The sequence below is a fragment of the Lepidochelys kempii genome, chromosome 1 (genome assembly GCF_965140265.1).
Source record: "Lepidochelys kempii isolate rLepKem1 chromosome 1, rLepKem1.hap2, whole genome shotgun sequence".
NCBI classification, from domain to species: domain Eukaryota; kingdom Metazoa; phylum Chordata; order Testudines; family Cheloniidae; genus Lepidochelys; species Lepidochelys kempii.
Genome location: NC_133256.1, coordinates 163,449,472 through 163,463,741, shown reverse-complemented (window position 1 = coordinate 163,463,741; position 14,270 = coordinate 163,449,472). Strand labels below are relative to the sequence as shown.

Below are 14,270 nucleotides of genomic sequence, written 5' to 3'. Positions count from 1 at the left end.
AAATAAGTAGAAATTGAAATATGTATGGGGTAGGGCTATTGAGTAAAGAGGTGCCACTTTCCTGTATTCACTTTACTAACAAACAGTGTTTTGTAAGATTGTAATCTAATACAATACATCATGTGAAAACAACGTTCTAGTTGATAATGAAAACTAGAATGAATTTTACATTTTTCTATTGGGGAGCACAGCAATTTTTGCTTTCAATCCAGTTATATGATTTCAAACTGTATTTTGTCATGCTGAGGTTTAAAACTTAAAATTTACTATCATTTTGCTTTACAAGTTGAGATAGTTTGTTCATGGATATAGCTTTTAATGTATTTTTTATTTAAAGCATTTAGTTTGTTTTGTTAAATTTAGAGAAATTAAAGCATTTAATATTTTCTCTTTAAGCATGGATTCTGGTTCTTCAGAAAGTCCTGCTAGTCTAAAGAGAGTAACATCACCAGCAACTAAACCTGCTATGTCAGGTGAAGGTAAGAATTTGAAATGAATGGCATTAGTATCATCTTACTGTATAGTTTAATAAAAGAAATTCTCTAGTAATAGGTACAAGTTCAGAGCCAGATCCAATGGGAATTAGTGGTACTCAGTACCATTGCAGGATCAGGCCCTGTTACTTTACAAAGTGAGAATTTGAATTACCTCCAGAATTAATTATGACTACAAGGCTATGTCCTGCATGTTTTGTAAAACTGCTCATTTCCATAAGAATAATATTTTTCTAATTAACTTAGGTACATTAATTTATGCAGTGTCATTTATAAGCAGTCAAGAATCAGTCCCATATTTCTGATTGTTTCTAGCCTTCTGTCTACAATAGGAAGGGCCCAGCATTTGAAAATGCATAAAGGATGTATTTTCTTTTAAGATCCACTGTGTGCATATATGCAGTATATGCCATGTAAAAACATGCGTACATGCTTCAGGATAGGCAAGGATATTAATTAAATTAATAAGTTGGCTCCCAAAATTTTAGTTTTTCATTCGCAATGTTTCTTTGTGAATAAATTGAATCCTGCAGTGCCTGTTCTCCTATTTAAATGTGGGATATACCAAAACTTTCCACCTCTTAGGAAGGGAAGACAAATCAGTGCTGATCCCGTCATGAGGAAAGGGATAATTATCCAAACAGGCATGTAGGTACTGTAAAATTTTTAATAGTTTTCATTTGTGCTGTCTTATTTGACCCAGGAAGGTTAGATTTAAATATAAATAAATAGCAAATAACAAAGACTGCTCTAAGTGACTTGAGTTAGATATTGGTATTTTTTGTTGTTCCCATGTCATTTTGAACATTAAGTACCTTCCATCAATGAATTATTATTAATTGAAAACCATATGAGTACTTACAGTAGTCTACAAGTTTGTACCTATTTTTTTCATGACAAGGTGCTAAATGGGCCAGACCTTTGCCATCATTGGAGCCCATACCGCTGCCAGCACAGGTGTGGCTGGAGTGATACCAGGAAACAGATACAAAACTTTTTTCTTCAGGGATATTGTTGATAAAACTCCTGCCAGCATAACAAAATTTTCATAAGGTGTGTTAGCTTGGTAGAAGTTGGATTCAGTTATTAAACATGTAGGGTCCCTATTTTTTTAGTATTAAAAGTAATATTGACACGAGGGGAGGTTTTTTTGTGCGGGGGGTTGCATTTAAATGTTAATGGGTCCAGCAATAGTTGGGCTAGTTCAATTCAGTCATTTTTTTCACTTAATTATTGACCTATATCATATCTGATTCATGATTGAAAGGGATTACTGGAATTAATCTGTTTCAGAATTGGTTACTTAATTGTCAAAAAAGCACATAAAGCAAGGTATAGGATCTGTATGTATGTGCACATGTGTGAAACTAAATATATTTTACAAAATAGTAATATCTTTATCAGTCTTTTTAGCAGTGCCTTAATTCTTTATTTTTTAAAACATCATCTGTACAACTGTAATTTAACAGGAATCATTTTGGGCAATTTTTATCACACACAATGTAGTCTGTATTTTGCCACTGATAAAAATTTCACTGTGGAAAGTGGAATTATAGAAGGATTCTAAAATTTGGCTTGCTTGATTTTCAAAGGCTGTTTGAAAGAAAATACAGAACTGCTAAAACATCTCCCTCCCATCTTGGCTCTATAGCTGCAACCTGGGATACTGTATGTCTTCTGTCATACCGTTCTGTGTTTTTCAGTTTGATTATCTGAATATTTTACACACTGTGCTAAAAGCATATACTTTCAAAAATATTTTTGAAAAAAGTTTTGTATGGATTCGGCAGCTTTATAATTTCTCTAGGAAAGGAAACTCCTATATAAGTATTCTTCAGAAGCAGACTTTGATGAAAGCTAGTTAGGATTTTAGTTCTGAGGATAGTATTTCAGTCTACACTTATTCACCAACAATTAAACATGCCATGCTTGCCACTCTTTTCCACAAGCAGAGTGTGTAACCCAGAATATTTTCAGAAATCTCTGGTATACCTCTGAGCAGCTCCTTTTTTTACAGTTGAGTGAATTGTGTAATGTGCATACTACTTCAGAAAATGTTACTGATTTGTCTGATTCTTATTTGCACTCCAAACTGTAAAGGTTTTCATTGAGTTCTGTAATTAAATTACACATTGCATTTCTCAACATCAGTCTGCTTCAGTGTTTTTTGCTCTTGAATACCAAGTAGCTGACCATGTTTTAACAAAATTATGTATTTCACAATTATCTTAGCATTTTCAAGCCAACTGTTGTGTAGGATACAATGAGATTGGCTGTCTCCATAAGAAGCTTCAAGTAATGAAAGAATTCATTGTTCATGAGAGCCAACTGACATATGTAAAAGGAAGACTGTATCAGAAGTTCAGAAACTGGGATTTTGTATGCCAGGACTGAAAATACTAGTTCTCAGCATAAAATTGAACCCATAAAATTGAACCCATATAAGTATGCTTATAAAGCAAATCATCATCAAGTGCTTGCACATGTCCATTCCACTTTAGGAGTGTGTGTGCTAGGGCACTGAAGCTGGAGAATTCTTCCCCAGAACAGTATCCATCAGGACAGCACATGTTAGCCAACGGTATAAAAGGATGGAGTCTCCCTGCCCTCTCATCCATTCCTTTTTACTGCTCACGGTCGGTAGTTGTAGCGTGTCTGAGCCTCACTGTCTCCCATGCTGTTTTTAGAAAAATATTTGCTGGAGTTTTTTTATTGTAAATAGTTTAGTATGGTTGTAGTTTATAGTTCTTCTTCAAGTGCTTGTTCATGTCCATTCCAACCAGGTGTGTGCGCGCCGCGTGTACACCAGCTGGAAGATTTTTCCCTTAGCAGCGTCCATAGGGTCGGCCTGGGCATCGTACCTTCATGGCGCCCAATATAGCGCCCTGCCAACCCCCCACCCACTCAGTTCCTTCTTACCACCGGTGACAGCTAGCTGGAACATCGCTTGCTCCTTTAGCAAGCGCTTTAGCGGTATCTTTACAGTTCATACTGTGTAAATAGTTTGTTTTTCTTTAGTTAGTTAATAGTTTTTCAATAGTAGTAGTTAGCTTGTTTGGGAGGTTCCCCCTGACAACATTTCTCTGTTTCTAGGATATGCCCGGGTCTCCAGGGTTTAAGCTCTGCGAGGACCGCGGCAAGTTTATGCCTAAGAGTGACCCTCATTCTTCCTGCCTGCGGTGCCTTGGAGAGAGTCACCAGAAAGAAAGGTGCCAGATCTGTAAGGGTTTCTGACCCAGAACCCTCAAAGATCGGGAGCAGAGACTTAAACTTCTGCTAATGGAGATGGCATTATGGCCACACTCTGACCCCGGACCTGCAGAACCTGCACCAAGTACGTCTTTGTCAGTGCACAGTGCTCTGGTGCAGACGGTGCACAAACCGGTACCAGCCAAGGACTCTTAAGTCTCCTCGGCACCATCACGGCTTTGGCCTTAAGAATCCTTCCTCGGTGCGGCCCCGCTCTCAATCCCCAATGCCGCTAAAGAAGAAGAGGCCAGAGGGGGGTCGGTACCCTCAGCCAAAACCCAAAGGGTCGGTGGCGTCCACGAGTGCCTTGGGACAGACCGCCTCCTCCCTACCACCTTCCAGAGTCTCGTCGACTCCTGCCCTGGCTGGGGTCCAGTCAAGTCCGAATCCTCCTCATCCTGCACAGGCGCCGGATTCAGGTTTTCCCTTACCTCGACAACTGGCTGATCAAAGGCCACTCCAGATCCCAAGTGGAGGATCAGGTAAACTTCATAAGAAGGACCTTCCTCGAACTAGGTCTCCTTCTCAATGAGGCCAAATCCACTCTGTCCCCGGTGCAGAGGATAGAGTTTATATGCGTGGTCCTGGACTCGATTCAAGCCAGGGCGTACCTCCTGGAAGCCACTTTTCGGTCGCTAGGGGACATTATACGGGGCCTCAGGCATTTCCCCATGACCACAGAAAGGAACTGTCTGAAATTGCTGGGGCACATGGCTGCATGCACCTATGTAGTGCAGCATGCCAGTCTCAGACTTCCCCCACTCCAGTCATGGCTGGGGTCAGTTTATCAAGCAGCCCGGGACGCTCTGGACAGTGTCATAACATTGCCCCCCCCCGTAGTGGACTCCCTTCTGTGGTGGCTCGACCCACAGGTCATTTGTGCGGGAGTGCCTTTCACCAGCCCTCAGCCATCCCTCTCATTAGTGACAGATGCCTCGGATCTGGGCTGGGGAGCTCATTTGGGAGACCTCAGGATTCAGGGCCTCTGGTCTCAGGTGGACCTCACTCAGCATATCAACGTCAGAGAGCTGAGAGCAGTGCGTTTGGCGTGCCAGCTTTTCAGAGCCCATATAGCTGGCAGGTGCATTTCAGTCCTCATGGACAACACCACGGCGATGTTTATATAAACAAACAAGGGGGTGCTGGGAAGCCCTCATGCGTGGGACTTCTGCGTAGAGCACTTGATACACCTGCAGGCTTCATGCCTCCCTGGAGTACAGAACGAGCTGGCAGACAGTCTCAGCCGAACTTTTCATGGCCACGAGTGGTCCCTCTGGCCGGACGTAGCAAGCTCAATTTTCCGTCTCTGGGACTCTCCACAGGTAGACCTGTTGACCGCACACAGCAACAGGAAGTGTCAACTGTTCTGCTCCTTCATGAGTCACAACCCGGGTTCCATCGCAGATACCTTCCTTCTCCCATGGGGGAACCGTCTGCTTTACATATTCCCACCAATACCGCTGGTCCAGAAGGTGCTCCTCAAGATCCACAAGGACTGGGTCATATTGATCGCTTCGGCACGGCCACGCCAGCACTGTTTTATATCGCTTCTGGAAATGTCAGTGACAACCCCGCTCACCTTGCCGCTGATCCTGGACCTGATCACACAGGATCTCGGCTGCCTCTGGCACCCAAACCTAGAGTCGCTCCACCTCACAGTCTGGATACTCCATGGCTAAATTCTGTGGAACGGACCTGTTCAGATCAAGTCAGGCAAGTTCTCCTTGGCAGTAGGAAGCCCTCTACAAGGGCTACTTACTTTGCCATGTGGAAGAGGTTTTCTCTCTGGTTGGAGCAACGCAATCAGTCACCAACACTTGCCCCAATATCATTCATACTGGACTACCTCCTTCATCTTAAACAAGAGGACCTGTCCTTGTCATCAGTAAGGGTCCACTTGACTGCCATCTCCGCCTTCCATCCGGCTGCAGACGGCTTCTTGGTTTTCACGAACCCTTTGGTCAGCCATTTTCTTAAAGGCCTTGACAGACTGTACCTGCAAATGCGCCAGCTTGTCCCAACTTGGGACCTTAACCTGGTCCTCACCAGGCTTACGGGCCCTCCATTTGAGCCGCTGGCGACGTGCTCCCTGCGCTTGCTCACTCTCTCTCTCTAACAAGGGGCATTCCTTGTGGCGATAACCTCAGCTAGGAAAGTCTCAGGGCCCTTACATCTGAGCCCCCTTACACAGTTTTTCATAAGGACAAGGTCCAACTCAGGCCTCATCTGGCTTTTCTCTCCAAAGTTATCTCCCAGTTCCACATGAGCCAAGACATCTTCCTCCCAGTGTTTTACCCCAAGTCACACTCCTGCGATTGGGAGCTTAGGCTTCACTCATTGGATGTACGCAGAGCACTGGCCTTCTATATAGAGAGAACTAAGCCATTCCTCAAGTCCTTCCAGCTATTTGTAGCCGTGGTGGACAGTATGAAGGACCACCCTGTCTCATCCCAGCACATCTCGTTGTGGATCACATCCTGCATTCGGGAGTGTTGCAACCTGGCGAAGGTGCTCACCCCGCTGGTCACCATCCACTCCGTCAGGGCTCAGGCCTCCTCAGCTGCGTTCTTGGTGCAGGTCCCCACCCAGGAAACCTGCAGAGCAGCAGCATGGTCCTCAATACACACGTTTATGACACACTATGCGATCACACAACGGGCCAGAGACAATGCAGCCTTTGGATGAGCCGTGCTCCAATCAGTAGATAACTCCGGCCCCACCCCCTGAATTTTGGCTTGCGAGTAACCTGGTTGGAATGGACATGAACAAGCACTCAAAGAAGAAAAAATAGTTCCTCATCTTCTCATAACTTGTTCTTCGAGATGTGGTGTTCGTGTTCATTCCAATACCCACCCTCCAGGCTAACCCTATGGATGCTGCTAAGGGAAAAATCTTCTGGCTGGCATGCACATGGCATGCACACACCTGGTTGGAATATACATGAACAACACATCTCGAAGAGCAACAGTTATGAGAAGATGAGTAACTGTTTATTAGTAGCACTTGTTTATGAAAAACGTCTTGTTTTTTTATCTCATTTTTCTTTGAGCTTTTAGCGTGGTACTGGGGCATGCATAAGTCCCTGGGATTTAAGCGTCATTCTGGCTGTAGCAAATCTATACCAGTCAGAAATCCTCACTCCCTGTTCAAAGTGTTTTGGAGAAGTATACGTGAAGCATAATAAATGCCTTATCTGTGTGGGTCTTTCAGACCAGGACTAAGAACTTGAGAGATGTTTGACTTTGAGATAGGGAAACAATTTTCCTTCCCTCTTTGGACCCCAGCTGCTCTGTACATGGGGATTCAGACTTGACTCTGTCTCAGAGCACATCACCAGATTTGGTAGCATCCATGCATCAGAGAGACCTAGACACACGAATACCCATTTTCAGTACTGAGCAAGCTGCAGAAGAAGTCCACCATTTCAACTTCTTCTTCATCTTGAGGGCAGGGTCTCCAACTGACTTGCACAAGAAGAAGACCGGTATCGAGGTTAGAGCTAAGGCAGCTCCCACTAGGCACTCCTAGTACAGCATTCTAGCAATGCAGAGTCATCGACTCTGTCCCTTCACGCAAGACCGTAGAGGCTGACTCCATTGCCCGGACCTTCAATGGCATCAACTTCCTCTATGCTGCATCCTACTGTATCAATATCGTGACATCTGAAGTGTTTGCAGTGGCCAGGGATCTCCTCTGCTTATTGGTGTCAGACCCACCACTGATGCAGGATGAGGCTCAGTTACTGAGTAATCCTGCCCCCCAGGACTGGGATATTTCTTGGCATCTGCACATTTGGTGCTGTATGGGACTGCACCTTTGTTATTACCATCAGGGTCTCGAAGTTCTGTTGTGCAGCAGAGCACACATATGATCCCTTCAGCAGGAAAGCCTCAGATTCTTCCTCTAGTACCATCCCCCTCCCATCAGGTCTTGGTCTCCTGCTACTCTACTTGTTACTATGCTGCCTTGGCATTCAGAGTGTGCTAATTTGTCCTTTGAGTCAGAGGCAGGATATTGTGCTTCACAATCTCTTTTCAGAAGGGCTCAAGCATCTTCCATTGCATCTTGGCTGCAATCATCTGGCATTCCAACCAAAGTCTATGAAACAATGGAGGATTTGCCCTTCATTCTCTCAGAAGACTGACTACAGTCTGGATTCTCTTTCAGAGTCTAAGGCAACCTTAAAGTCTTTGGACTTTTATACACCAGTCCTAAGAGAAAGTACTTCTGCTTTCAGGTCCAGCAAAGGTACCTGTTCTACCCAATAAGGTAGCCAGACCAGTCTAGGGGATGCCATAAGTCTCAGAGGAAGAGACCACCTTCTGCTACCTCTAAACAATCTGTAACATCTAAGCAATCTATTTGATTCAGTAGTTGAGGTCAGCAAGCCACTCTCTTAATTTCTCCTGCTTTTGGCAGCAAGTTGTCCCACTTCCTAAGCATTTAGACCCCCATTATAATCTATCGATTGGGTTCTAAATGTGATGGAACTGAGATGTACCCTGCAATTCACCTCTATTCCCCTTCCCCACACACCTCACCACCCCTTTTCAAGGGCCATTCTCACAAGACTGTACTGATTCAAGAAGCCAATCTCTATTACAGTTAGGGGCAGCAGAGTCAGCATTGTGGGGAGGGAGTCTGTTCCCACTATGTTCTCGTTGGAGAGTCCAAGGGATGTCTCAGACCTCGTTTAGAGCTGCAAAAACTCAACAGATACATGAAAAAAGATAGTTTTATGTGATTACCCCTACATCTGTTATCCCAACCCTAGACCCCAATGACTGGTTCACTGCCCATGACTTAAGCCTTGTCTCCACTTACCGTGGCTCAACCCTGTGGTGATTGATCCACCGGGGGTCAATTTAGTGGGTGTAGTGAAGACCTGCTAAACTGACCTCTGATCACTCTCCCATTGACTCCGGAACGAGAAGCATAAAGTAAGTCGATGGGAGAGTTTCTCCCATCGATCCAGCATGGTGTAGACACCTCAGTGAGTCGATCTAAAGTACATCGACTCCAGCTACGTTATTCGTGTAGCTGAAGTTGCGTAACTTAGGTCGATTTAGCCCCACAGTGTAGACCTGCCCTTACAGGATGCCTGCTTCCATTTGGTCATTCACCAAAGCCACAAAGTTTTTAAGACTTCTTGTAGCAGATGCTCGTTATCAGTTTATGATGGTCCTCTCTGGCTTTTTGTCAGCCCCTTGAGTCTTCACAAAGTGCATGGCATTGGCTGCGACACATCTCAGGAAGGCAGATGTTTAGGTGTACCCATATCTGGATGACTTAATGGTTCAAGCTTGGTCCAGACAGCAAGTAATGGTAGCCATGAAGAAGTTCCAATCCCTCTTTCGCTTGTTGGGCCTGTTAGTCAAGAAAGATAAATCAGTTCTCCTTATACAGAGAATCAAATTTAATAAAAACATATTTGATTTGACGACAGTGAAGATTGTATTCATCTCAGGCCAGGTTTCAGGTGATTTTGGACCTGGGCAAATACTTCAAGGCTTCATATGACAGTGAGGAATTGCCTGAAACTTTCTGGTCCCATGACCGCTTGCACATATGAAATAGCATGCCAGACTTCACCTCAGTGTCATGCAGAGGTTGTTGTAGACTGTCTGACATCCATCTCGCCATCCGTCTCATCATCCACTGGATGTGCTGACTCTCATACCTGCAAGTGCTTTGTCATTTCCAGACTGGTGGATGGACTCTGCCATTGTATCCAAAGAAGGGGTTTTTTGGCCCAACCCTGCCCTCCAGGACCCTAATCCTGGATGCTTCATCTTTCGGTTGGGGAGCTTATGTAGGGGATTTTCAGACTCAGGGACTGGACAGATCAGTATCTCTCCCTCCATGTCTGTGTTCAAGAGCTTTGAGCCTGGCCTGTCAAGTGTTTGTTCCCTGCATCAAAAGCTGTTTTGTACAGGTTCTCAAAGACAACAGTGCTGTGATATTCTGTCTAAATGAGCAGGGAGGTGACAGGTTAGACAGACACCCTGTGCCAAGCGGCAGTGAAACTTCGGTCTTTTTGTATCAGGAATAAGATTATGCTCAAAGTACCTCACCTTCCTGGATCTCAGAACTTCTAGTGGATCATCTCAGCAGATTATTTAGCAAAGATCACAAAGCAAAGTGCATTTTTCAAATTTGGGGAAATAGACTTGTTCGCCACTCAACAGAACAGGAAGTGTCACCAGTTCTCTGTACCAGGGCAGGGCAGAGGCCAGGGTCTGTGTCATATGCCCTCCTGCAATCCTGGAAGAGGAAACATCTTTACACTTTTCCTTCCAACCCTATGGCGCCAAGTGTTTTGAGCAAACTCTGACAGGATCATGCCATCCTAATTTTGACCACACCAGCATGCCCCCATCAGTTTTGGTTCTCGGACCTGTTGAGTCTTTCAATTCAAGATCCCACACCTCTCTCTTAGGTCTCGGGGACATAGTTTTGCAGGACCGTGGCCAGACTGCATCCCAAACCTCGTAGCCTCTACCTTACTCCTTGGATGCTCAATGGCTGACTTCCCAGGTAGCTGTCTGTTCCCTTGGAGTGCAAAATATTTTAAATAGCAGAAAACACTCCCACTTATACTCACCTCAAGAAATGGAAGAGATTCTCCATGTGGTCGCAGCAGGAAGATACCTCTCCTTCAACGGCTCCCCTTCAGTCTGCTGTGGATTACATGCTTCACCTAAAGGTAAAATGACTTTCTACCATTTCCCTGAGGGTTCATCTGGCAGCTGTTGCCACATTCCATCCTCCGGTAGATGAAAGATATGTCTTGTTCCAACCCTACAACTGTTAGGTTCTTGAAAGGTTTGGACAGGATCTTTCCTCCTATTAGGACCAACACCATCTGGGGATCTGAATTTGGTTCTTTCTGTTTTAATGGGGCCTCCTTTTGAACCTATAACTATGTGATTTGTTTTCTCATCTCTGAATTAAGGTAGTGTTCTTGGTGGCTATTACTTTCGACCAAGAGGGTAACAGAATTTCAGGCTTTGCTGGCTGTTGCTCCTTTTATGTTTATCTTTATGAAAGTTAACATGTGTCACACCCCAAATTTCTCACAAAAGTGGTGTTGAATTCTAAATAAGCTTATATACTTACTAACCTTTTTTCCTAAAACCTCACTCTCTAAGATGAGGAAAAACTCCATTCTTGGGACTTCCATAGGGTGTGTTAGCCTTTTACCTGTTTAGAATATCTCCTCAAGTATTTGTCTCCTTTGCTGACAGGATGAGGGGGCAACTTGTCACTTCGCAGAGGATTTCTTCCTGGATCTCCTCTATTCATCTGTGCTATGATATTTCTGAGGTTCCACCCCTCAGAATTTTAGCATACTCTATGAGAACACAAGCAGCATTGGCTGCTTTCTTGGGTCACGTTCCCATCAGTAAAATTTGCAGGACTGCACCTTGGTCATCTATACATATGTTCATCACACATTATGCTCCCTTCCAAGCCTCAAACCTTGAGGCTAGATTTAGGAGCATGGTGTTGCAGTCCGATCTCCTATTCCATCTAGAACTGCATGTGGGTCACCTAAAGTGGAATGGACAAGTGCAAGCAATCGAAGAAGAAAAAAGGGTTGCATTACCTGTTCAGTAGCTGTTCTTCAAGATGTGTTGCACATGTCCATTCCACAACCCACCCTCTTTCCCTTCTATATCAGAGTCACAGCAAGTACTGGCTTCCGGAGTGAAGTAATTGAGAGGGGTTGGGTGGCTCCACCCCTGTATACTTTTGGCTAGCAACATGAATGTTCAGAGAGTGCATGCTCTGCCCTGATTGGGACCACTATGGGAAACAATTCTCCAGCTTCGGCGCACTGGCAAACATATACGCACCTCTAAAGTGGAATGGACATGTGAAGCACATCTCGAAGAACAAGTTTGGGTGGAGGTTTTTGTTTTGTTTTTTTAACTAAAAAAAAATAGTATATACTTAGGTCATGTTAGAGGTTTACCAAAAATAACTTCATCCATAACAGGATTTTTTTTTAAAGAATAGAAGGCTTTAAAGAATTTTAAGTAGTCTTGAAGAAGATCTAATTTAGAAATTTAAATATTAAACCTCATTTGTGAAGGAAGGGAAAACGTTTTGGAGTGAGGTGTTGCCTATACAGAAGCAATAGAGCAGAAAGCTATGAATATCTAACCTTTGGACAGGTCATATGGTGTTACCTTCATAAAGATAGACTTTTTGAAAATTATACTTTGATTCATCAAGCATTTCCCATTTTTTTTGAACAACTTCTCCTCCAGAATATATTGCCATGTACACATATGAGAGTTCGGAACAAGGAGACTTAATCTTTCAACAAGGAGATATGATTCTTGTGACAAAAAAAGACGGTGACTGGTGGACAGGAACATTGGGTGACAAATCTGGAGTCTTTCCTTCTAATTATGTGAGACTGAAAGATTCTGAGGTAAAGAGATATGAAACATTACAAAGTCTATCCTTTTTGTGTCTCATTTGTCCACTTTATAATGTTCATTTGATGATTTCAAGTCAGTGAATCATATGGAGGGTTTTTTATCTTACAACTTTATTGGACATGAAAAAAGCATTGTTACGGTGAAATTTGAAAGAGATATTCCTGTATAAACTACCATGGAGTACCCCAGAGGTTCTCAACAGGGGGTTCACAAACCATTTCAGGAGGGCCACGGGGCCCTGTGGCTAAAACCCAGAGCCTGAGCCACAGCACTCCATGTAGGGCTGAAGCTGGGAGCAGCATGGCTGCATTTTGAGTCCCGGTGCTCCCCCTGGGGCAGAAACCCTGAGCCCATAGGCAGAGTTGGAGGGCTACAGGGGTGTTACACCGTCCTCCCCCCTGAAACTACAGTGCAAGAGCAGGGCAGCCCCAGGGAAGCTCTAGCCCCCTCCACCTCCTTGTTTCCCCACGCCCTGGCCAGGTTGGAGGCGCAAAGCTTTGTCTTCTGCTGCTGCAGGGGGTTGAAGCTGCTCCTCAGCTCCCAGCCCCTTTTGCTCACACAGCTGGTAAGAGCTGCCTGGGTGAGCAGACCCGGCTCCATGGCGGTCAGAGCCCTCGGGGAACAGAGGCTGCAGGGGAGCCCTCCCGACACACAGCCGCTAGTTACCCCCCTGCCTGTAACCTGAGCTGTTTTCAAACTTTTTGAGCTGAGCCCCCGACCTTTTGAGTTATAATTTTTGGTTGCGCCCCACACCCAGACAGGCTGGGTGGCCTGCTGAGGTGAGTCAGGTGGTGTTCCCTTCCCAACCCCACCGTGTGGAGTTGTCTTGAGTCCCGCTGGCCCCTGCCTACCCAAAATAGAAGTCAAACTACACCTATTCCGGCACCCCCCAAACCCTGGCTGAGAGCCCCAAGTCCCCCATCTCCACTGGCCCCTAGAGTTTTTATAGCATGTTGTGGGGGGCCTCAGAAAGAAAAAGGTTAAGAACACCTGGAGTACCCTGGCACTTACCGTTATTAAAGGCCCGTATGGTATCATGTACAGCCAAATCAGAGTAATTATTGCTGTTTTCCAGTTAACAGTACTATGACCAAAGAGAATGGGCAGTAAGATATGACTTGAAACAATATAAAAAGGGGAAATATCCTAACATAAAATATTAATCTTTTCTTTCCAAAGCAAGGTATTGTAATAATGAACCCAAGGGAACAAGCCCAGGGGAAAAACTAATCTTACCCAATAGCCATATTCTGGTGAAGTTAGATTCATATCAATTTAATTCCAGAAGTTCTGAAACTGAATGCGCTCCGACCACATGTGTAGGCCCTGAAAGGGGGAATGTGTTTGTCAATATTGTTAGCTGGGGTGGACATGGGCGGAGATTCGCTTTTCTTTTCTGGAGATGGTATCTTGTATTAAACCTAAGAGATGTTTTCTCATGCACATTCTCATCTATTTGAGAATGCAATTGTCATCTATCAGTGAGTGTTAGCTGGGTCATTATGTGGTTGTCTGTATACACTTAAGTTCCTTCTTGCAACAAGATGAGAAATATACTGTATTCTACTGACTTACTGCACTTCTCTTCAACATAAAAATATTATGGTCAAGACTTTAAAAAATGGGGGTCTAAATTTAGGCTTCTAAACTCTTATTTGGATTGGATTTAGGTGCCTAAATAAGGATTTAGGAGCCTGTCTTTTGGTGCACATTTTTTAAAGTCTTGACATCTGTGTTAATGAGATATTACTGTCTCTGTGGGCTATATATATATAATATGGAATATTAGTGCTTATGTAGTCATCACTTAACTTTTTTCACTTTTTGGAAGGACTGAAGAGTGATACTTTTTTATCAGTAGTACAGTATGTAGATACTGAAAGGGCACTCATCTTTTCTATTAAAATAGAAAATACAGTTATCTCTTCTGTGATAAGAACAGGAGTACTTGTGGCACCTTAGAGACTAACAAATTTATTAGAGCATAAGCTTTTGTGGACTACAGCCCAGTTCATCGGATGCATAGACTGGAACATATAGTAAGAAGATAGATAGATAGATATATACACACACA

The 14,270-nt window shown here is 44.0% G+C and overlaps 1 protein-coding gene across 9 annotated transcripts in view; it reads left to right on the top strand.

The window, feature by feature from the left end:
* The window catches only part of ITSN1 (intersectin 1), a 222,769-nt gene that overhangs the window by 152,998 nt on the left and 55,501 nt on the right, over positions 1-14,270 (top strand). For all 9 annotated transcript variants that reach the window (XM_073361581.1, XM_073361573.1, XM_073361520.1 and 6 more), the window contains 2 exons: positions 397-479; positions 12,020-12,186. In XM_073361581.1, coding sequence (XP_073217682.1) covers positions 397-479; positions 12,020-12,186 — 250 coding nt within the window. The remainder of the gene's footprint in view (positions 1-396; positions 480-12,019; positions 12,187-14,270) is intronic.